This window comes from Melospiza melodia, chromosome Z (genome assembly GCF_035770615.1).
Source record: "Melospiza melodia melodia isolate bMelMel2 chromosome Z, bMelMel2.pri, whole genome shotgun sequence".
NCBI classification, from domain to species: Eukaryota; Metazoa; Chordata; class Aves; order Passeriformes; family Passerellidae; genus Melospiza; species Melospiza melodia.
Window position 1 is genome coordinate 44,023,075 of NC_086226.1, and position 25,151 is coordinate 44,048,225.

Genomic DNA, 25,151 nt, shown 5'->3' on the forward strand with positions numbered 1-25,151 from the left:
CTCATTTGACAGTTGTCATTCATCTTAGATTGAGATGTAATTTAATAGTTTCATTTCAGCATGAAGATAGCGTCATCTAAAGTTGAGCCCAGAAAGATTTAAAGGTGTAACAGAGGAAATATTAATACTGTAAATAATATCTGTAGAGCTGCATGTGTTTATAAATCACATAGTGCCAAGTTGGAAGGGAGGCCTATGTAAAGAAGAAAAAAGCATCTTTGCTTGTCTTCCCCTGCGGAGTTCAGCCCCTCTGTCACCCACACCAGCTCCAGAGGTGATGGCTACCGAGTTATCACCGTGCTCTCACTCGCCCTTGCACCTGCCGGTATCACCTGCCCACACAGATGTCTTTAGTGTGTCTTTACACACACTGCACGATACGAGTGCGAGGTAACGCGGTAAGGGAGGCTGGAGTGCAGCAAGACGCCAGCAGCCCCATGACAGAGCAGCTGAGCTGCGGCAATGGGGTGTTTTATTCGGGCGTCACACCTCTCCTGGGCCAGGCCATGTTGATCGCCTGCCCAAACCTGACCTGCCCATCCCAGGGGACCACTGGGCTTAAACATGGCCTCTCCGGATCGATTCCGCCTTGCTGTCGCAGACCTCGTCCAGCATCACCAGCATGGACACGGCCTGCGCTGGCCGCTGCGGGGCACGGAGGGCGGGCAGAGGCCGCAGGACAGCCGCGGAGCAGCCCCCGACCGGGGGCCTGGGCATCCTGTCGTGCGGGACCTGCGGCAGGGCGACTGAACCGAGCCCCGCAGAAGCTCCGGCCGTCAGGCCGCCCCGGGCCCGCGCCCCGCATCCGACGGGGACCGGCCTGGACGGGGCCCGCCTTTCCCGCCGCAGGCCGGCCCGGTGGGGGAGGGAGGAGCGCGAAGGGAAGGGTGGCCGCTCCCTCGGGGTAGCGAGGATTTAGCGGCCACGGACCCCCCGGAGCAGGAGTGGGGGAGGCGCGGCAGGAGGGGCGACGCCCGCCTGGTGCTGCCCGCCAAAACGCGCGGGGTGGCGGGACGGGACGGGGCAGAAGCGCGCAGACTGCTCTCCCAGCTGTCCCCCGCCTGCCGCGATGCCCAGTGACACCCCGGCCTTCAGCAAGCCCCCGGACGTCGCGGGCCCGGGGGACAAGGCGAATAGCTTCGGGAAGGCGGCGGCCCCCATGGCGGCCGCCCCGGCGGACAGGGGAGCCGCTGCAGCGGGGAAGAAGCGGCCGCGACTGCCCAAGTGTGCCCGCTGCCGCAACCACGGCTACTCCTCGCCACTGAAGGGGCACAAACGCTTCTGCATGTGGCGGGACTGCCAGTGCAACAAGTGCAGCCTAATCGCCGAGCGGCAGCGCGTCATGGCAGCGCAGGTGAGCTGTGTCCGAGCGCGGTGTGCTCCGCGCCCGTGGCGGGTCGGGCCCGTCGGGGCCGAGCGGCCGCGCCGGGATGCGGTGCGCTGCGAGACCGCAGCCGCGGGTAGCCTCGCCCCGGACGGGAGCCAGGAGTTGCACCGCTGTTAGTGAAACTTGTCGCTGTATTTCTCGCAAGTTATTTAAATTTCGTTTTTGCATGAGAAATGGGAGATGCCCCAGAGGCGCGGAGGATTGCAGCCGGGGCGAGTGGCGGCGGTGAGCGGTCAGCTGCACCTGCCGGGCACGGCCGAGCGCCGCTCCCCCGGGCCGGGTACAATCCGGCCCCATGGACAGCCCCCGGGAGGCTGTAGAACCTGCACGGAGCGGGACCTAAGTTACCGTCACTAGCCGTTTTCCCGCTTGCTTTTAACTAGAAAATGAATAATCTAGCCAACAAATTGCTTATCGAGAATATTTTGTGCTGGCGGTGTAAACTGCGTTTCCTGATGCTGGTGGCTTCAGTTGAGCGCATTTCTAACATTTTTGGGGATTTTTTTTAACGGCGTTTTTCGAAATTTGGTGTGTAGCAGTTCTTCACATAGCTGTGTAGGTGGGTCATCTTTTATCTCAACGAGGGCTCAGTATTCAGAGGGCTAAGAAAACAAACGGTATCCAGTTCAGGGTGGGAATAACGTTTTCGTTGGGTCGTCTCGCTTCGGAGTCACAATTCTGGCGGTGTAAGTATAGGGCTCTGTTAACCCGTGTGATCTTTATCTTGCAAACTTTACTAAGGGGGGTCCTGGGCGTGTACTGGAGCGGCTGCTGGAGGGGCATTTTACGCCCTCTTTAGAGCAAACGATCGCCTGCCAGCACATAATTGGCAAGGCTTTAGGGCTCCTGGTGCGAGTGAAGGTACGTGGTGGTGATACCAGACCCACCCATCAGTTTGCAATTGCTGTTTGCTCAGAGCTTCATGATACCGGATAAAATGTGTGTCGGGCTGACAGGTTTTAAAAACCTAAGCAGCTCTAGATTAAATCCTCGCTTTTTTTTTTTTTTTTTTTTTTTTTTTTTTTTTTTTCCTTCTAATTTTGTTATTCAGTGCATAAAACGTCCTCAGAACTCAATGGCAGTTTATTTAAACAATTCCTCCTTTTTGGTAGTATGGCAGTCCAGAAATTGTTGTTATGCCCAAGTTACATGCACTTTCTCTGCCTGGTGTGAATAAATGTGAATGGCTTTGCTGTCTGCCTCGGGGAAGGGAGCACGAAGTGTCCCCGTGCAGAGTGTCCACCTCGGCACGGAATCTTGGCTTCTCAGCTGCTTCGGTCAGGCAGTGGGTGCCTCCTGCTAGCAAGCTCCGGTGATGGTCCTCCTGGGGGTATTCTCTTCCCTGTCTAGTATTTGAAAGTAGCTTTGAAAGCCTCCCTAGCTAAACCTTATCTGTGTAGGAGTTACACATTGAAAGTCTGTCTTTCCCCCTTTTGATATATTTCTGCAGTAAGCCCCTTGATGCTGGTGGAATTTTACAGGTCAAGGTTACTGGCTTGTGAAGTTGAAGTTACAGTGGTGTTTGCAAGTCTGCACCTTCTGTACGGGATGTTTCTTATTGCAAGGGCTAATGCTAACTAACAGAATTATAAATCTGTATTAGAAAAAAGCGTGGCTGTTGAATATGAAAATGTAGGGAAGTCCTGTCCCAGATACCCAGGAGAATTTCCAGCAAGAAACGCCCATGATCCCAGTCTGTAAACTGGAACAAATTTCTGAGGTTCAAGTAAAGACCGCAAATCAGTTACCTCACAAGTAGCAGGGTATGTAGCTGTAGCAGTGTCATATATACTTCCCAGACAGATCTGGCATGGGTGTTAAATTGATCTACTAGTTCAGATGAAGCAGAAGGGGCTGTCTGCAAGCAGTGAATATGGTTTATCTGCACGCATGTCCAGACTGTGTGGTGCCTATAGGCTTGGCCAGTGCCAGTTAGGCTTTGGAACTTTGTCAGTATTAGGAAAGAAATGGGAAGCTCCAGCTTCTCCAGACTTGCCCAGCGCTTTTCAATGTGTGTGATGCTGTCTGAGATGCCTGCAGGATGGTACCCTACATTTGCTGTGCTTCTTCCATAATGGTTCTCTCTGTACAGTGTACTGTATGCTGAAATTTCCTTGAAGGGCAACACTTCCAGCAAAGAGCCAGCAGGGAGCCTAGCAGGCCTGGATAGAGCAGCAGATTACAGGTACAAGCCCTCATGAAAAGCTGCTTTATATTGATAAGAGGCACAGCAGAGCCCTGCAAGCAGACTAACTTCTTAACCCCAGCAGCAGAGAGGAGGGTAGTGACTGTACTTTCCAGAGTGCTTGTCCCAAGAGCGGCTGTGTTGCGGGAGTTTCGTCAGCTTCTACAAGTGTTAATCTGGCCTCAGTGGAGGGAGATGTGTATGTCACCAGCATTTCATAGGTTTGTTCCTTTGTGCTTGTACACAAAATGGGGGTGGTTTTTGCTTACATACTTCTCTGCCCATTGGCTGGATTGTGTGAAGGGCCTAGAGAGTAAGCCAAGTGAGCAGTGGCTGAGAGAGCTGCCTTTGTCTAGCCTGAAGGAAAGAGGGCTCAGGAGGGACCTTCTGCAACTGCCTGAAGGGAGGTTGTGGGTTGGCCTCTTCTTCCAGGCAGCTAGTGCTGACAGGATGAGAGGAAATGGGCTCAAGCTGGGCCAGGGGAGGTTCAGGTTGACGTCAGGAAGAACAGAAAGAATTGTCAAGTACTGAAACCAGGAACCATCCCTGGAGGTGTTCAAGAAACAACTGGACCTGGCATTTAGTGCTGTAGTTTAGTTGACGTGGTATTTGGTTGAAAACTGGACTCAATGGTCTTGGAGGTCTTTTCCAGCCTTAGTGATTCTACGATCAGCACTACTCTACGGTACAAATAGTGAAAAACCATCTTTGAATCTGAGTCGTTCATTGCTGCCAGTATAAATTGTGCTCAAAATCACAGAGCATACCCTATGTCTTCTCTTTTGTTCCTAGGTTGCCCTAAGAAGACAGCAAGCTCAGGAAGAGGAGCTGGGAATCAGCCACCCAGTGCCCCTGCCCAGCGTCCCTGAGACGTTTGTTAAGAAGAACAGTGCTGGCAATTCTTGCCTCTCGCTGGAAAGCAGCAGCCCAATGCACTCGACAAGTACAGCCATGACAGCAGCTAGTACACCACCAGGTAAGGTGCTGGGAGAGTGGTGCTCACATCTGAGGGCCACGGCCAACACTGCTGGTGCTCACGGTTCACGCCTGTCCCTCTTTGCAGTGACAGGGTTACAGTACAGTACAACATTGTACTTTTGGTACACCTAGTGGAAGGGAAGGATCCACTATCAGTCTTTAATATTTTATTTGGTTATTTTTACTTGAAAATCAAAATTTCTTTTACACAGACTGGTGCTGTAATAAAATTCGATAGGGTGTGTGATTGCAAGTAGAGAATTATGGGAAGCTTTTGTCCTTTTTCCCAAACATATACTCCCGCTACAGTCATAGTAAGGTAGGTTTTGGCTGCCTGTGTAGCTTCTTCAAAATTCAAGTTTTCAGAACCGTAGAGAGGCCAAGTGCATAGGTTATGTTATTGACCCCAGCAGCAAAGATCTTCCAGCCTTACAAAACTCTGTGTGGTGGCACATTGGTTCTGTGTGGCATGCTGTGATGAACTATGAAAGAGTGATGTAGTCCTTCTCTTTTACTACAATTACTGTATTGCGTTTAACACTTGTAAAACAAGACCCAAAAAAACCCCAACAACAAGAAACAGTATTTGTCTGTATATTCAGTGAAAGCATAGCTGAGCAAAGATGGGACTTGAATATGCTAGGCAAGTGAAGACTCTAGGCAAAATGTTTTTTCCTATGCAAATTGCTTTTTCCACTTTCTAACCATGCCTGACAGATACAGTGATTGAACATACAGAAGAAAGGAGCTGGTGTAATTGATTTCTTGCATATAGACAGAAAAAAAAGCAAACAAATACACATAAAAGGAAAAGCAAGTTTCATTCATTTTTAATAATCTATGCATATGCCAGTAATACAGGTGAATATACTTGCCAGATAGAAAGGTGATTCTGAAGTGGGCAGTGCTTTGCACTAGTTAATAAAAGGACAGTGCATGTGTGTGTCTGTCAAGTGACGCTATTCTGTTTTGCAGGCCATTAAAAGTATGTCAGATGGATTTGTTGGATCTAGTGCAGACAGGCAGTTTCAGACCATTGTAGAGGAATTTTGTTGGGAAGCTTTTAAAAGAACTGCTTAATAAAGCAATAAATAGCTTTTTATTAGCTTTTTTTGTTTTCATTATGTTAGTGTCACCTTTGAATTGATGCAGTTACTCCTTTCATATTTGCATTACTGCATGCTTTGTCTATAGACGTAGAAAAAGCTGGCTAAAGATTAAAGTAGTATATTCAGTGATATATAGAGATTGTGTGTAACTCAGGAGAACAAGAAGATCCTTGCTTGTACAGGAAAGCCGAAGAATGTAATCGTTTTACTGTTGACAAAACTGGCTTAAGCTTTGATCTTAATGTTTTTTAAATGACGGTATTTAGTTTATTAATCCCATTTTAATAATTGCTAGTTAATTTAATTAAATTGTGGTCTTTTAATGGAAAGCATTGACCAAACAGGCTTAAGGCAATTCACATGCTTGAAAAAGTACTTGAAAACATAAAAATGCCTAATTTTAAAGTATTTTGAATTGTGTTACTGCTTTTAGTTAGAGCAGTCATCTTTCTTACAACGGAATTTGAGCAATTTAAATACATTGTTTCTCAAGCATTTTACTAAATAACTAACTGTTATTATTTGTGTCCAAATAAATAACTGTTTGTGAGTGACAACATTTGAAATACACAGCTTCATCTCCAGAAAAAAGTCAGGAATCAAGACAGTGTCAACCTTTGTTCACCAGAAATGGAAAAATCTGCAAATGAATAGGAAATCAGGTCCATAGTTTTGCTTTTGGGCACCTAAGTAGCAAGACATTGTACTTAGTTCAGAGGTGACTACACTGTATAAATGAAGTTACGTCCTTAATGGTTTTGGTACATTCATCTGCTGAAAGCAGTGTAAGTACTCGGGGGATTTGACTTTATACCAGTGACTGTGTGTTGGCTCTGAAGCTGCAGAAGGTGCTGTGCATTTATCCAGGTCTGTGGGGTAGCTTTGTCAGGAGCCTGAGTTCAGGCTTTGGTGAGGAACATAGCCTAAATATCCCCATGTTTTTCTTTTTAGCATATGTCGATCTTTTTTTCAGATGAAAAATTGCCTTGTGGTATAAGTTCTGGCTTTAGGTGTTGGGTTGTTTCAGGACCAGGTACTTGATGGATTCTTGTATTGCTGTTTTATGGTTTTATTACTACCCTAAACTGCAAGCAAAATGAGAGACCCCATTGGAGCAAGAGTCATTGTCTCAGGTTGGTAGGCTGAGGCGCTGATTTTTCAAGAACTTACAGTAATTATTAAAGGAAGCAGGGAAAGTGAAACCCTTCATGGCAGGGAGAGCCAGCAGTTAGTTCCCTGCAAGCCCCAGGGGAAGCAGTGGCTTCTGGGAGTGCAGTGTGTCCTGTGTGATTCACATTAGATAGGGCAAGAGGTGATTTTGACAGCGGTAATTCTGTTCCTCCTCTAAGCTTTTCGGCTTATGAGGGCAGTTCTTCTTTTGGACTGCCATCACATGGAGCATTGTTTTCCAGCAGAGGAGTGATGTGTGAAGAAGTCACACAAATCAGACATAGTGCCAGAAAAAGAGTCATTGCTTGCTGTATCCATTTTATTAGCAGATCAGAAATAGTATGACGCCTGGATACCAGAGGCAGTTTTTCAGATCCCATTGTGGCATGCTGTTTTTGAAGAGGGGAAAAAAATGAATTATCATGATCATAACATAGGTGTTTGAACATTAACCATGTCAGGCATGTTTAGTTTGGATGAACTGTATGCTCCCACTCGAAAGCAAACTGGGAATTTGCAGGGTAGTTGAAAGGGAACAGACCATGGTCTCATGAATTTGTTGTTCCTGTGCATTTCCCCTTAAAAAGTTGGATTGCTGAAAGAAAAGGCCATTTAATTGTACAGAGCAACAGAAGTCATTTTCCCAGGGCATTTGATGTGATTGTCCTCCCATCTGTAGGATAGGTATATCTTGTTAGGATCTTCAACAGATCTGCAAAATACAGAAAAGATTATGGTGAAACGTGTAGAATGTGCTTTTCAGACATTCTCATTTTATAACACCTGTGCTCTTCACTGGTTTGTGTCAATTTAGAGCCTCTGCCGTTTTGATATTTAGCAGTCATGGGGGTCAGAGAGGGGAGGCAGATGAGGTCACTAACTAAACACCATAGAGCTTACTGAAAAAAAGAAAGCTGCTCATACTGAATGAAGGAGAATGCATTTCACCTTTGCTTCATTATATTTTATCCTTGCCACAGACTAAGGGTCATGTTTGCTATTTGGCCATTGGAGTGGCTGCAAGATACACCACCGGATGACTGGAAGGTGCTGGAAAGCACCCCTTCTTTCTGCTGCTCTGCACTCTTGTTGGCCCAGTTTAGAAACTTCCAGTATAGATGGGACTGCTCTGTGATGCAGAATGCCAGCTCCTGGTCCTATGCTCTGTGTGGTCATTTCCCTGTTGTATTTGCAGTGTCAGTAGTGTTCAGGTGTCTTCCTATTATCACTGGTTGACAAACATAATTTTGAACAATTGTGAATAGTAAGCTTGTATTTGTTATTTCCCTTTGTTACATTTATTATGTTTGACAGAAACAAAATAGTATTCTTTTTTTTCTCTAAGTAGCTGCTGTCTTCAATTTGAAACTCTCTGACAAATAGAAGGGGTTTTATCTACTCATAAATACATACCATGGTGGGATCAGCAGTAATAGCATGCCTGATGTTTGATGGTACTGAGATCCCGTTGAACTTGCAGTGGCCTAGCTGTCTGCAAAAACCCTACAATGTCTTCTTTACTCTTCCTTTACTTTCTTGCTCACTGTATTGTGATTTCAAAAATTGGTGCCAGATCTTGCAGCTGTTGTGCAAGATGAGTTTAAAAAAAACCTAGTTGTTATAATGGAAAAATATCATAGCCAGGTTTAAAAAAGTGAGAAATTTTCTTTTAGAAAGAAAGCTCTTTTGCAGTATTTATAGTATAGTGTATAGTATAGTATAGTGCTGTAAAAATTTCAGTTTCATTAAAGAAGCCTCATTTTAGTCAACTGAACATGTGGAAGCTTCTTTTTTCTGTGAGAGTGCTTGAGGATTGAAACAGGTTATCCAGTGAGGTTCTGGAGTCTCCATGTTTGGGGAGGCTCAGAGCTTGGCTGGATGGTGTATAAGCAACATGATCTAACTAGCAAGCTGGTTCTGCTTTGAATAGTTTGAGCCAGCTGGTCTCCAAAGATCCTTTCCGAACTAGACTGTTCTGTGAAGCTCTGAAATTTCTACTTGCTTGCCCTGACATTAAGTCAGCATACTTAAATTTGAAGTTCAGTCAGCCTCAATACTGATAATCACTTGCAAGCCTGTGAAAGAAATCGTAACTCTTTTGACCTAGTAATACTCAATGGTGGATTTTTTTAAACAAATAGTTAGAATTGTGGGGATTGACAAATGGTGGAGGGGATTGATAGTTAGGTGGCAGCGGCCTCAGCAAGGCTGGCAGTAAGAAGGCAGCATTAGCTGCTTTGCCTGCCTGTGCCAGGACTAACATAGTGGCTGCATGCCCTCAGAGATCTTGGTGGGTCTGCAGTGGTTATCTGTCCATCCTCCTGCTCTTCCCTTTTCCCTTGGTTTCCTCACTACTTTCTAAGGATGATTTTCTCCTGCTGCAGCCATGGCTGCTTCTTTACCAGTTTTGGTAAAGCAGCAGGACTGGCTGCCTCCTGGTCCTGCCAACCCCCTTCCATTGCTTCCTGGTGCTTTCCCCTGGCTTCTCCCACAGTCAACAAATCTCTCTTAAAAAGCGAGGAGTACAGTTAAACATGACCTGTCTTTAGTGGATTGTAACAGCAAACAAAGGAGTTTTGTGTCCTTCACCTGTGAATAACTAATCCATCATCATCATCATCATCATCTGGTTTTATCCAGTTCATTGCAGTTAAGATGAGAGAAAAAGAATTACATTTGCGTGTGTCTCTTGTAAAACTTTGTGAACTTCTTAGCCTTTTTGGATTGACCTGATTTCCACAGCACAAGTTAGATATTGTCTTGGGAAGTAGTTGCTGAAAGTGGCCTGCCTGTATAGTAGTTTGCTTAGTTACTAAATCTCTTTCAAGCTGGACTTCGTAAATATTACAGGAGCTTTGAACAATCTTCCCTCGATTTAGGATGAAATTTATCCTGAATAGGCTTTTCAAATCCTGGACTGATACAAGTATGCATTGAACAATACCACAGTGGCATGGCCATGGCTTTGTAATTTTCAATTCCTATCAAAATAAGTTATGTAAGAAGGAGTTGGTTGTGAAACAAGAAGGGGTGAGCATTTCAGCTTCTCTCAGCTTTGGGTTCACTGTACTTGGGAAAATGGTAGAGGAGTTTTGAGCATCTCATTATAAAAGGACATAGATAAATCTGAAAGGATAGAGGGAAGGGTGACAAAAATGATGTATTGCTTGTAGGAAAGGAGACTAAGGGTGGATATAAACAGTCTATAAATATTTGAGAGGTAATAATATGGAGGAGGGGGAGGGATTATTTACAGTGCTTGAGACAGCATAACAAGGAGCAACGGCTTGAAACTAAAAAAGGCAAAATTAAATTAGACACTAGACACTTTTTTTCCTAACGAGTAGTGCAATTAGCAACGAAGTGACCTGCATAAGGACAAGGGGGTAAGTGAAGCGTAATCAGGAGAGGTGTTTAAGAGTGTGTTAGATTATGATCTCTGGTGATTAATATGGGGGTAAACTCTGATCAATGCACAGGTTAAAGTAGATGACGGAAATCTCCTACAGCTTTGTCATCTCTTATATGATTCATTGCCTCTAGCCATTCCTTGACTGTGTTAAATAAATCATAATGTTACAGGGTTCTGCATCCCTGATTAGATGTTTCCAGTCAATTCTCCAGTTCTCTTGCAAAGCTTGCAGTTTTCCTGCTCCTCTTTTCAAGCAGTATGTGTTACTGCAGCTTTGCATGCGCGCATGCGTGGCGGTGCCTCTGTTTTAACTGAGCTAACGTTTGAAGTGCTGTACATATCCATTCAGTGAGGCACTGACTCCTGTCAAAAGGCTTGTATTTCTGTTGTAGTGGCGAAACAAGGTAGAACTAGCAGCAGTTCTCAAAGTGTCTGAATTAAGAAGTTTTTATTTTTCTTTCAGACTTTCAGTCCTGTGTGATGCTTCACTGGAAGTGTAAAAACAAATAGAATTATAAACATATTTGGAAAATCCTCACAGAAAATTGCTTTTCTTTTTCTGTGCAAGTGGTATTCTGAACGTTGCCTAGGACTGTCTTCACCAGAGGCAGGAGCTGGGGAGAGGTTTCGGTGTGTGCCAGGGAAGCAAGAGTGCCAGGGACCCGTCATGACCTGCCCCTATTCCCTTACTTTGAGAGAGAAAGGCTGCTCAGCCCTGAGATGGAGGCAAAGCACAGGAAGCTCAGCAGTTACTTCTATCCCTATTTCGGAAGAGATTTTTTCCCCTGAAGGATTTTCAAACCTTTTTGGTTTTTAGGTTTGTTTTTTTTTCTCATTTTCAAAAATACTTCACCATAGGGCTTTCTGTGTTTTCAGCATCTTGCTGTCCAAGTTTTTTCACACCTCGTGACGATTAAAGACATATATCTATGGTTAGGGCAAGATAGCTGCTGAGCAGTGTTTGCTGTGTACTGGACAGATTTTGCCGTGTACAGTGTCCTAGCACCAGATTTTCTTCCCACTTAAGGTAACAGGGCTGGTCAGCACTTCCCATTGTTCTTTTTGCCTTGGAAGCTCTTCCTCTGTAACACTGGCATTTGCATATGTGCATTCAGATTTAGAGAGTTATCTGTGCTAGATTGTGCTTTCCATTTGTTATTATGAACACTGAGATAACGAATGGAGCAGAAGCAGAAAATGTACTAGGAATTTCTAAGAATTTACTATCCATGGGCACATTATTCACTATCTGCAGCTAACCTCTTGTTCCTTTCTGTGTCCTTGAAACAGTTATTATATCTTCTCTGAATGTGTGGGGTTCTTTGTTTTAAAGAAAAGATATAAGTGAGGAGTGAAGGAGTACTGCACGCTTCCCTAACTGAGCACTGATTTGATTTCTTGCTTCTCCTTTTGTTTCACATGCTTTCTTGTACCTTGAAGACTGCATTCATTTGCTTAATTTATCAAATAACTTCCTATTTCAGCCTGTTCAATCATTTTCCATTTACAGTAGATTTGTCACTTAATAACATGAGAAGCATAATGCAGTTTTGAAGGTTTCTTTTGTAGGAATGCTTTTTCATATGCTTCTTCTCATTCCTCTGTTTTATTGAAGTTTACTAAACTTTCTTCTGAATTTGAGTACCTGCTAGTATTAATCAGGATTGTGAACAGCTCCTTTACTTAAATAACAGTGTTCATGCACATCTGTCCTATGTTTCCTTGAAGAGCTTGCAGTTAGTTAAATACTGAGTCTGACTTCCTTTGCAGTGAGATTGGATGTCTGATGTTTTGTTTTTTAATTCCTGTCTCCAGTCTTTATTTGTACTATTTTATTGCATACAGGATAAGCCATTATTTGGTTATTTGGATGTCTGTAGTAATGAACACAACTGCACCTCAGCGGATGGTAAGCCACTGTACTTCCTGTCACTGTGCATTTCTGTCAGTTATGCATGAACACCATTCATTAGTGATCAGTTTGCATTTGCATTGAAGCCAATTTTGTGAGTGCAGACGTTGTTGCACCCATGCAACACTGGCAGTCGTGCACAAAAGTTACACACATCCGTGTGATTCTTGTTCTCTTGGTCAGGACTGCTGGATGTCTGCAGTGTTTTTTCACTACTCCCACTTTTAGTTTTTGCATCACATATTAGATAGAGTTAAAAAGCCCTCCTATTATTTCCAGTTGGTCTGTTGTAGAAACTTTTGGGTTTCTGTCATGGTAATAGCTTATAACCAAGCATGGGCTCCATCTAATTCCAACCATCATCCTACTCCCTTTATTATTTTTAGTGTGAGGCATAGTGATTTTAACCTAGTCATATTTCCTCCAAGGTCTCCTATCTCAGACACTTGTGAAGCTTTCCCTCCCTTCTAATGTTTTCTTTGATCTCTCATTAATGACTTAAATCCCTTTAGATTTAATCCACACCGAGTTTCTTTCTCCTCCTCTGAATTTGCTTCTTTGCCCCTGCAGGTGTCTGGGCTGTTTTCCATCATTGTCCATAAATCTGTTTTTCTTCCCTAACTTCCTAAAATTTTTAATTTCTTTCTCTGTTTTTTTTTTTTTTTGTTTTTTTGTTTTTTGGGGTTTTTTTTTGGTTTTTTTTTTTTTTTTTTTTTGTTGTTGTTTTTTTTTTAATTGTGGCTTTACTTTTGTCTCCATTGCTCATTTCAGTAGCATGTTGGATTTGGTAGCGTGAACACAAAGAGTTAACTGTTTGTAAATTTTCTTCTCAAATCAGATATCTCAGGGTGAATAATAAGCTGTGTACATAGATATGCACATGCAGTAGTCATACTCCCAGCTTTTATACTGAAGATTGAAAATGGTCCTTGTTTCTCATGCCCTTAATTTTCTGAAGCACTGATTTTATTGGTCCTGATCCCACTAGCTGTCACACATGCTAATAACTTCAGATGTGTAAATAATGCTGTTGTTTCAGTTCAGTGTGGACAAACATATGCTGGAGCATTAAAATAATGCCTACCACCTTCACGGAGTCGAAGCCATATTCAAAGATTTTGAATGTGTTTTCTTTACCAAAGCCATTCATATTTTTTTCCACTTGAGATTTGAATATGATCACTATAGCTGTGTTATAATGACCAAAAGTGCTAGAAAAGAAAGACAAGCATTACCCCTCAGCTCACGTAAAAAGATCGATTACTCCCTATAGTGAGTGACAGAGACACTGAAAGTTGGATTTGCTGCCATAGATATCTTATTGAAGGCCCAGAGCTTAAATTAATTGTGGAAATAAAATGTTATTTTCCGTAGGTTTTATTTCTACTGCTGTATTAGGAGGATCGTTAAGTTGCATGCTAAATGTTTGCAGCAGATCATTTTTATTAAGTGTACACTAAATGTGAACAAAATGTTCCTTCTCCAGTTCTTCTGAAATCAGGCATATTTCAGCTTCTGTTAGCTGCATCTGGACTGGGGCTCTCTGTGGGACTGAGAAATTTACTATGCCAGGCCTGCAGTCTTCTGGAAGAAATTGCTCTCTCCTTCTTGTTTTGTTTTTTTTCTTTTCAAATCACTTTTTCTTTTAAAAAATACAAATTTGTGTGAAAATTAAAATTAACCAAAAATCTTGAAATTGAAGGGGTTTTTGAATTGTGTTGGAAACACACAATTTCACCCGTTATGGAATAACAACTGTACAGTGGAAGATAGGAATAAACGCTCAGTAATTTTTTTCTGGTCCTTGCTTTACAAAAAGATATGTAGTATTATACCTGTATATGGAGATGGTGACATTCCAGTTCCAACAGGAACTGAAATCAGCAGGACTGGACGACTTATATGCAATTTTAGGAAGAAAAAAAGAAAAAAACTCAACAGCTTGGCTGAGGATATGGAAAGTCTCCCTTCCTGTAAATACTCCAGAACTGCCTGGACACAGTGCTGTACAATGTCTTGTAGGATGACCCTGCTTGAGCAGGGTGGGTGGGCCAGATGACCACCTGCCATCTCTTTCAACCTGACCCACTCTGTGATTTCCAGTAGGTCTTTTAACACTGAAGAAGTTCCTAAATCTTGAAAGAAAGATGATGTCATGCCAGTGTTTCAAGAAAGTGGGTGTGGTAGGGTACATGGCTGCAAATCTGTTAGCTTGACATCACTTTTTTGAAAATAGTGGAACAATCCACAGCAAAATAAAATATGCAAGAAGGGGAGAAATGCAGCTGTCGAATGATGTTCACATAGCATGAATTAACAGAAGTTTATGGGTAAAAATTCTGTCAAGTTGGTAATCTTATATTATTACAAAATTGTTTGGTGAAGTACCATACTTCAAGGCATGCAAATCCTGCAAGGCATTTGATTTTTGTATCCCCTGACATCTTGATTAGGAACCTGAACTGACAGAAAATCGGTACTGTATGTGTTACCTGGTTTTAAGGAAAATGATCCTATTAGTTTGTAGGTCTGAGTGGGGAATTTTAACACAGTAGTGTTTCTGGAGGCACCTCACAGGGACGTGCTCTTTGCTGTAATCATCCCATTGGTATCTCAGAAAGAAATCTGGCAGTATGACAGGTTGTGCTGGTACGTGATGGAAAGGCACCTCTACTGGCAAGCCCTGCAGAAGACAAAAGTGCACTGCAGGGAGGCCAGGTTAGATGATGGTCACACGAAAGCAAAAACTGTTTTAACCCATACAAGAAGTGAAAAATTAAGAAGTCCATCCCAAACAAACACTTGCTGCGCAGCTGGTGATCCTGGGGGATACTGTGCTGAATGTTAGTGGTTCCTGGTGAAAGAGGATGAACTGGCACAGTCCTTCTAGGCAGTTACGTGGTTTGGGAAGCTGGTGGGGTGGTCATGGAACTAATGCTAGTGGGACTCCTGCCCTGGGAGCATGGTACATGCCCCAGAAAGCGGGCTCAAAATGAATATTGGAAGGAAGGGCGTCATTGAACCAAAACCAGTGTAAGGTTGGGAGAGGGGACAAGGGAAGTAGATCTGTTTCCCTGTTCATACTGTTCCCTAGGTTTCTCTTTGTAGGTAGTGGTGGGGATGTAGCAATTGTCTGGACCCACACACCTGGACTTTTAAGTTGGAAGAGCTCAGGCAGGAGACAAATTATTAAAAGACCAGAGAACAGTACTGGAGTGAAAATCAGTTTATTTTACACTTTGGTGATCTCCTTAGCTAACCTTTATTTGATCTCCCGTATGATTGTTCTGATTGCTTATGCCTTTGCCAGACTGTGTCAGCTCCAGTTAGTTTTCTGTGTTATTTCACAGAAATAACACAGTGAGTTTGGTGTGGTGAACAGCAGCAGCAAAATCTTGTGAATTCACTACAAGGCTCAAGAAGGTCTATAGGAAATAACCTTAGTTCTGAGGTCTCCCAACTTTCCCTGAAATGTGTTGTCCCCTTTGCATAATGTTTATCCTAGAGTGTTTCTTTCTGGCAAGTTTTGTTCTTGTTAAAATCTGTTGTCCCACTTAGAACTGGTTTAGCCCTTCAGAAGTAGAACTAGGTAAATGCCATTTTGCTCAAATACCACTCTGGAGTTATTCCTAGAGGTTGGTTGATTCCTTCCAGGTGAAATTGAATTCTTCCAGTCGAGTATCCCTTGAGAAGCATGCCTTGTACCCACAGGCATTGCTGCCATTATGCTAGCTCCTCACTGGGAATGCCGGCTGAACTCAACAGTCCAGCAGCCGCACCTAGCGAGGAATTTTTCATAACACCCATACAGCCCTAGTTTTCAGACCCACTGCAGGACAGCTGCAATGACTGGTTGTTTTGTCTTGCTCTGGTGGGAGGAGGTGAAAAGCAAATGGTAGGAGTTGGCAGATGATAAGGCATAGCTGCGATAAAGAGGTGGAATAGATTGGTCTTTGTGCACTTCAGTTTCAGGGAAGAGGCCAGAGGCCTACAAGAAGCTCAGAATTGTTACACCATACACTTTGGGGTTTATTTGTTTGTGTGTTTGTTTGTTTTAAATGTGTATTCCTGCTTTGAGAAGAATTATGTGTATTTCTAGTTTGGGTTGGAGAGGTACTGTGGTCTTAGTAAGGTGTTTTGGCTATTCCTAACCTGGACACATAGCTGCTGGTAGCCCTCATGTCTGATATGGCTGGTACTTGATATTTTTCTGTCTCCAGCAGGTGTTAGAGCACAACTCCATACCCAGGGCTGTCTGGGAAGGTAATCTGAACAGAAAGGAAGAAGAACCACCAGATTTCATGTTTGAGCTCAACACAGCCATAACAATTGCCGTAACATTGGCAATTGATGGAGGGAGGAAGAGACACAGTAAGCTTTCCGGTCAAAATATTTGGAAATGCTGCATATCTGGCTTCCAATAGGAGAATGAGAGCAAAAGAGCCTGCACATCTCAGAAATCAGGCTCCAGGACAGGGGTACGAGCACCATCTTCTCTTCTGCTCCGTGGACCCTGCTTGTTGCTTGTGTTTGCTGGCTCATCTTGCTTGCAGAGTGGTTTCCACCTCCCCACTGCCTGAGAGGCAGCACAGAGTGAAGGGCCAGAGATCTGAAAACTGCAGAGAAACGCAGAGAAGGGTTTTGTCTTCACAGCAGTGGCTTGAGTAGCTACCTCTTAGCATTTGAATTCAGGGTTACTTTAAGGAATCCAGGGTCTCCAGTTTCAGTCTCCTTTTAAAGGAGACTGACAGATTTGAAAGGCATGATTCTGCATACCTTGTGCTACAGCAATTCATAGTGTTCACTTTTAGTCCAAACTTAATACCTGATCTGTGATGTTTCCTTCTATTTGTCATGATAGAAAAGTACCTCAGATTTTCTGATTCCTGGGAAGTTGGTTTATTTAACAATGCAGTTCAAAAGCACCAAAACCTCTTTTTTGTACTACAGTTTCCTAAGTCATGATTTCATCAATATGTCGTTGCAGTTAGGGATGTGAGTTGAGAGTTTCATGCTTACAAGCACCTAAACAAGAGGTTTTAAGATAAAGCACTCTAGAGAGTATTGATAAATAGGGAATTTAGGGGAAAACAAAAGTTAGGATAACAGGACATTGTCTCTCCTGTTTTCTTGAGTGCCCTGCTTCTCTGTCACCTTCAGTTCTAGTGGCCTTAGGAAGAAGAGGGGCGTAGTACATGCACTTACAGTGCAGTGAAGCTCTTAGCCAAAGCAGGTAGTGCTGGGATGTTGATCACTGCCTGGTCCTTTTCTGGGAGCTTTGAGAGTAATGAAGACAAAATCCTGCTTATTGCACATTCACGTCCATATACATAAAGGACAATCCCTGTGACCATCATACTGGACCAAATTTGTCTGTCAAGAACCTATACTGCATTAACCAAAGCTGTGAATGGGGGGTGGTGTGTATTCTGCATAGTGAAGGAGCAGTAAATGGACGTTGTGTGAAAGAGCAGGCATCAGGAGGTTACAAAGCTGGGAAAACAAGATGAAGTAGACTCTGTGGAGAAAGAGGAGAAAGAAAAAAGGTGGCACTGGAGAAGAGAGCAGCTGTGGGGTTGTCTTCAGAGTTTGATGTTCTGGTTTAGCTGCTTGTTGCTGTCATGCTTCTTAAATTCCCATTGAGAGACTCCAGCCTATTCCTGTTCCCTTCCTTCTGTTACTGGAGGGGTTTCCTTTCCTTTTCTTACTTGATCTAAAGCAGGGAGTGGGAATGGGGAAGGTGTTCATGTGTAATATTTTGTACGGTATCACTATGCAAGGTACAAATAATAAATCACACAGTACATGCTTCGACAATTTACTGCCGGCTTTTGTATATGCTGTGACAAGTGCTCAAAAGGTCAAAAAAGCTTCCTTAACAAATTTGATAAGATAATGCAGTGAGCTGTAACATCATGAAGTCCTGGGGGCCATAGACCAGAATAGAAGAAATAATTATGCATGGTAATGGGTAATTACAGATAATGGCCTTTTTTGGGGGTGGCAGAAAATTACACAACCCCACAGCCTTGCCTGAAATGAACATTGTCTAGCACATTAACTTTATATCAAGTTAAAAGTTCAGTGCTGGAACCAAAGATAATCCACAACTTCTAATAGGGAGAGAGTAGAAATACTCCTCTCAGAGACGAGCACGCATGTAGGTTTTGTTCTCTGGAAGACAGCGTTTCTCAGCAGAAATTAATAGTGCCAGCTTTCTTTGACATCTGAAATAGCTCTGTCATGATTGTTTGGTGGGAGAAACACATTGTACCAGAGTTTCTGATTATGATGTTAGGGAGTGATTTCACACTGGCCTTGTTCAAGGCTACTGTCCAACCTCAAAGCCAGATACGAATTGAACTAAACTAATGCATTGCAAGACTTAATATTGCTAAACCAGCTAATAGGAGTGTGTCAATGCTATATGTACTGAGCAGGGAGAAATTGTCAGATACAAGGTTCTTTTGAGGTATGAAGTCAGGTGTTTTCTGACTGAATAATTTTTTGTGTGTGTGTTTTAATGGTGTAGCTGTCCCTGTGCAGAAGCTGGGTTGCCGGAAGTATTAAAACTGGTGAAAACTGTCACTCTGAATTGAAAACTGCAGGAAATGTAAACTTAGCAGTGGTTGAGCTTACTTACTGGGCAGTGCTTACCTGCTTGTTGAGTCACTGTGTTACTTGAGTAGTCACAGTTCTGTATTTTCAACAGCAAAGCTGTCTATGTGCAGAGTCTCTGTAGGCAAAGAAAAAAACCAAAACTGTGAACCATTGGTTTATGTAAGAACACATGCCAGTAAATGGGGGCAGTGAAATTCTGAATTCAGAATAATTGCCACAATGCATATACCAGTCCCTTTTCTGGAATGCTCAATCATTTGGAGACTAATCCAGTCTAATGCCACATGACTAAATTCAGCCATGCTACGGCATGCTCCCAGACATGGAAATGTGGCTCTGCTATCGTGATTTATAAAACAGTTACTGGTGTGCATCTATCACAAGTAAGATGACTAATAATCTTCCCCAGATTTCTGTGTGGTTCAGTAACCATTCCCAGTAGGCACTTTGGTGCTACCACCCTGTTTTACATGCTAAGAAAGTCTAATAGTATGGACTTTATGTCATTTGAGCTCATATCAGAAGCTTACCCACACATACTTAAATTACCGTTGCCAGCACATAATAAGATGTAAAACTGCCCCTTAACAGTACCAGTAGGAATAGAAAATACTCCATGCTTTTATGCAGCCTTCAAATTTCAGTGTTTTTACTTTTCAGTATATAACCTTAAAAACACATTTGCATCTGTGAGAAGAAGATGGTGATGGAAATTCCTGTAAATTACCTGGCCTTTCTCCTTTCTTCTCCCAAATGATCTATATACTGGCTTCTGCGTTGATTTTGCCATGCATATCCGTAATTTTTGTAAATCACCATAGCTTTATTGAAGTAAATGGTCTGAGACTGGTTTACATTACCAAAGGACTGGACCAGTGTTTTTCACTGTGCTCTGCTAAGCAAAGGCAGGAGCCCATCATGGGTTACTGAATGTAAAAGATGTATATGTGTAACTGACCCATAGTACTCACCTTCTTTAAAAGAAAATACCAGCCACCCTGAAATGAATTAGTGGTTAACTACTATTAATATGCCATAGAGTCAGAGAGTCGTCTACAACACTGAAAGATCAATATCAGTATTTATTGTGCATCATATTGATCTTCTATGAAAGAGTGGGCCATATTTCACACTGTGTACATAGTGCAAAAAAGTAGCATCGGTTCCCTACGGAACTTAGTAAAGACATAGAAAAGAACTTAAGAGATCCAAGGGCACAGCTGCATGAAGAGGTACTGTTGTCTTTGCTGTAAAAGTGTTGCTCAGGGATGAAGAGCCTGTGGTGGCCCTACTTAATAGACTTGGCATTCCAAAATCTGAGTGAGAATTTAAACTGCTTTATTTTTTTTGTTACTGTTACTCTGTTTTCTGTACCTCCTTGTACAGGCTCAGCCCCATTTTTGATCATGTTGAATTTGCAACTTCCAGAATATTAAATTTGTGTGTAATAGCAAGGGAAAGACCCAGGTGTCCTTCCTACTTTTTCCATCTAGGGAGTGAAGACAGCCAAGTCATAAGCCCAGCTCCTGCAACAGATCTCATGTTTTTAAGTGCAGGTGGAGGGACAGAGTGGAAGCTTGATAGTGCAGTAGGGGTTACCTTATTGAGAGCTTAATTCCTCTCAAAAATTTCACCCTTATATGCAGGTGTTTTAATGCTGCAAGCTCTAAGACAGGGGAGGACCCTCTTCTTGCCAGGAGAGCTGTTCAGCTGTGTTGAATTTGGAAGAAAGAAAGAAATCAGCTGAAAGCTGCTTCCTTAGCCTTGGTGTTCTCTACTTGCTGGCAGAAAACAGTCACAGTGACAGGCTGACAGCCTCTCTTGAGGAGAACACTTTGTTGGGTGGCTGGAGGCATGGCTGTAGGAAGGTTCAGCCAGTAGGTAGGAGTCTACCCTTAGAGGTGTGGGCCAAGGACCAACCAGAGGAACCCCACCTAGACAGTTACAGATGTTGATTCTTACAGATGTGTCCTTCCCACATTTAGAAGCATGGTGTCTTGTGGGATTTAGGGAAAACTAACTCTTCTGGTGGTATTTCCTGTGATGTCACAGGAGTCCTAGTTCTTCAAGGAGCTGGATGTGGCTTTCCCTTCACTTGAACTTTTGCCTTTCCCTCTGCTCATATTTTTTATTGTTAATCTCCTGGGGCACATCTCTGTGGTGTGGCCCTGCAGCTCAGAATGGTTGTGTGCTGGAGATGTGCTGGGATTTCATAACTCTGTGTTTATAAGGGAAAAATGCCCCAGGCTGCTGATGCTTGGGGATTTATGCATATGGGAGCCTGAGTGGCTGAATGAGCCATCTCTGCAGACCAGCTTTGGAGATAGCAGCTGATAGTAGTGTAAAGACGTGGAGCATGGAGTAGTGTAAAGACTTGGATGGCCGAAGAAAGCAGAGAACACTTCTGGTGGGTTTTAACAGCCCTGAACTCTGAACCACTGCTGGGTGTTCTGCAGCTACGTAAAAGAAAATGTGGAACAAGTCAAACCTTTTGCGCTGCTGGTGCCAAATGATGGTAGCCCAAACCACAGATAGAAGATAAAAAGAGAAAAGAAGGATCAAAAAGCTTTTTTTTTTCCTCCTCCTTAATGCAGCGGAATACTGCCACTGCTGCTCTTCAGGAGGGAGCTGTAGCACAGCTCCCTGTAACAACCACAGAAGCGTCAGGAATATCAGGAATGGTTGTGTGATTTGGTGGATAGCTATGGGTAGGTTTCTGTTCTAGCCTAGCTCATCTTGTCCCATGTTAGGAAGTGTACTGCATAAGAGCTTTCCACAAGTTGCAACAAAAGCTGTTACTTTCTCCCCCTTTCTTCCTTTGAACTGCTGGCACCCACAGTGACTGATTTCTCCTGTGCATTAGAGAATCAGAATCACAGAACCATTTAGATTGGAAAAGACATTAAGATCATTGAGTCCGTCACCACCTTGTCAACTTGACTATAGCACCTAGTGTCACATCCAGTCATTCCTTGATACCCTCCAGGAATGTTGATTCTACCCTCTCCCTAGGCAGCCCATTCCAGTGCTTAACAACCCTTTCTGTAAAGTTCTTTCTGAGGTCCAACCTGAACCTTCATTGGCACAGCTTGAGTCTGTCTCCTGTGATTCTGCCACTTTGTACTTGGGAAAACAGTCCAGACCCCACCTGGGTACAACCTACTTTCAGGCGGTTGTGGAGAGCGATAAGGAAGTCTTCTTTACTCCATCCTAAAAAACCCCAGTCACTCCTCCTAGGACAGGTGTTCCAGAACCTTCCCACTCCATTGCCCATCTCTGGACATGCTGCAGTACCTCAATGTCTTTATTGGAGTGAGGGGCCCAGCTGAATACAGTACTCAAGGTGTGGCCTTACCAGCACTGAGTACAGGGGGTCAGTCCCTGCCCTGCTCCTGCTGGCCACACCACTGCTGGCACAGGCCAGGATGCCATTGGCCTTCTTGGCCCCCTGGGCACTGCTGGCTCACGCTCAGCTGCTGTCACCAGCACCCCCAGGGCCTTTTCCTGTGGCAGCTTTGCAGCCACTCTGCCCCAGCCTGTGGCACTGCCTGGGGTTGCTGTGACCCAAGGGCAGGGCCCAGCACTGGGCCTTGCTGAGCCTCACACCACTGGGCTCGGCCCATGATCCAGCCTGTCCAGATCCCTCTGCAGAGCCTTCCTGCCCTCCAGCAGGTCAACACTCCTGCCTGACTTAGTGTTGTCTGTGGACTGACTGAGGATAATCTTGATCCCCCTCATCCAGATCATGCTGGTGTAAAAAGATATCATCTTCCTGGTGCTACTATTTTTAATGGGGAGTAGTAGCCCTTCTGATGATGCATTGTAAATTGAAAGACACTGCAGAGATTTTAGAAGAAATCACACATTTGTGCAATAATATAGCCTTGTGAGAAGTTCAGCAGGTGACTGCCTTGCCTGTCTCTGTCATGTGAAATCTGTATCCCAGCAAGGAATGTGTTGGAGGATTTTGCTTTTGGCTTCTATTTTGCAACATTTGAAGCAGAGCAACTGGAATGCAACTTTATTTGAGAAGTAAATTTAGGGAGGGGAGTCAAGCTTGCGCTGTGTCTGTGATCTAAGTTCTGATTTTATCAGATGCAGACAAAAGGATCTAAGAGTCTTGCCTAAAAGCAGGATAATAATTTTAAAAATAACAAAAATGAAAGTGCAGAAACTCTGAAAAGTCTTCTGTGCCGTTGCAGGCACTTCTGTTTTGCGTGCAAAATTGAGAAATACTTCACATAAACAAGGCCAGCTGACATGGTTCTGCAGAAAAATCAGGTGCGGGAAGCATAAAACAGTCTTTGCTAATAAACAGGTCATTGATGTCAACAGAATGGCAGCAAGAACTGGATGGGGACACTGTGTAATTTAGTGACCTGGAAGGAGATGATCCATGATTGCAGAAAGCTTTCATTATAGCTGAAGAAGTAAAACAAGATTGCATTGTAAATAGCAAAAATAGGTAAAACTGATTATTTGCTCTAATACACAGCTAATGCACAGGACTGTAGATGTTGTTATCATGACTCTGAGGGGCTGGTATGCCACTATATTCCTTCCACAGGTAAGTAACCAAGATACAGGTACACCAAGAGAAAGATCCAGAACAAAGTAGACCTGCCTAAAATGTCTTCTCTTAGGGCTGTTATTTCCTATGTGCCTGTTGCCCATGGAGCTCATCCATATGTTTTAAACCGCATTGTTTTCTCCTCTACAAAACAATTGGACAACATCATGGGGAGAAGAGGAGCTCCTTACAGAGAACTGGAACAAGGCAGGGTCACAGACATGCAAACTAGAGCCAGAAATACAGATATGGAGAGATCTGGATGTTTGATTTTTTTTTTTTCCCCCTGTAAATGTATATATAAGATTGTGGTAGTTTTTTGTTGTTTCTGGCTTGGCAGTGTAACTGATGGCATGTAAGAGAGAGAGCTTGGGTGTGCAATAGTACCAACAAGCACCTTCTGTTTTTCGTGCTTGCAAATATTGCAGGGCCCTGGTTGACAGTAGAGTGGGGAGATCGTGGACTCTCATTGTCTGAGAAGCATCCCCATCTTAGGGAATGACAGGGAGGCAGACCTTGCCTGTGGTGAGCACAGCCAGCTAACCCCTGATCTGGAGGCAGTCCAGAGTGGATGCAGCAAGTCACAAGCAGTACCTTTCTCCTCATCCTCTTTTGCTAGTGGTGTGGGATCTTGTTTTGCTTGGTGATTTTCTAGGTACAGGAGCTAAATTTGGGATTGAATGCTTGGCAAGGGTTGAGGACTGTACTGCTCACAGGTAGTGTGTGGGTGTCTGGGACACCTTGGCTGTTCCTGTGGTGTTTTGCCCACTGCAGCTTCTCTTGCCTTGTGGCTGTTTGACCCTCGTAGAGGCATGTTTAGAAGGTGTCCTCTCACCTTCTGGACACTGGCTGGGAGGAGTCATTCTGTAGCTAGATCCTTTCTACTTCTAGAGAGTTACAAGAGACTTGGCACACTGTTACAGATTAAAAAGTAGTAGGGGGCTGCAGACTTAGGCGATGTAAATCATTGTCCCCATCAGTTGATACTGATGGAGGATTCAGAGCATTGCTTAAACCTGCAGTTGGTTTTGTCTGCTGTTTTGCAGACTGTGGTGTGTGTAGGTGGCAGTCTTGGACTGTGAGTAGTTCTTGGTCCTCTTGAGTTTCCACCGAACACTCAGCCATGTTTAGCTTTCAGCTCCTACTTCTTATTTACCACTCTCTGTCCAGCCTTTGGGAGGAGTAGTGGCTCATTAGAAGGTGGAAGATAATGGTCTTTTTTTTCTTTTCCAGAGGGACGGATGCTCATTCAGGACATCCCTTCCATCCCCAGCAGAGGGCACTTGGAGAGCACATCTGAGTTGGTTGTGGACTCCGCCTACTACAGCAGTTTTTACCAGCCATCTCTGTATCCTTGTTATAACAACCTGTACAACTACTCCCAGTACCAGATGGCAGTGGCCAGTGAGCCTTCCTCCAGTGAGACAGGGGGCACAATTGTAGGGTCGGCCATGAAGAACAGCCTTCGAAGTCTCCCAGCAACATACATGCCGAGCCAGTCAGGAAAACAGTGGCAGGTATGATCTCCTCTTTGCTGGTTTCGTGGCAGCGCAAAACCAGAATCATATTCCGGGGTGGCATTAGGACCCATTTTGAGAAAGTTAGACAAAATGTGTGGTTGCAATGCAGCATAACAAAAGTAATTACATAGTTGGACAGTGATAATGGTATGGATAAATTGCCACGAGCACAAAGGGCACTAACTTGATTTTATCTTCTGTATTATGTGACAGTAGATTACTAATTGTTTTCCAGAAAAAAGAGTCCAATATAACATCCTGAGATCCTAAGGTGTAATTTCTGGGAG

At 43.7% G+C, this 25,151-nt stretch overlaps 1 protein-coding gene across 1 annotated transcript in view; it reads left to right on the plus strand.

Moving 5' to 3' along the window:
* Window positions 1–1,069: 1,069 nt before the first annotated feature.
* DMRT1 (doublesex and mab-3 related transcription factor 1) overlaps window positions 1,070–25,151 on the plus strand; it is a 58,276-nt gene continuing 34,194 nt past the window's right edge. Inside the window, exons 1-3 of the mRNA XM_063180214.1 lie at window positions 1,070–1,354; window positions 4,365–4,548; window positions 24,578–24,861. Of these exons, the coding sequence (XP_063036284.1) occupies window positions 1,070–1,354; window positions 4,365–4,548; window positions 24,578–24,861 (753 nt within the window). The remainder of the gene's footprint in view (window positions 1,355–4,364; window positions 4,549–24,577; window positions 24,862–25,151) is intronic.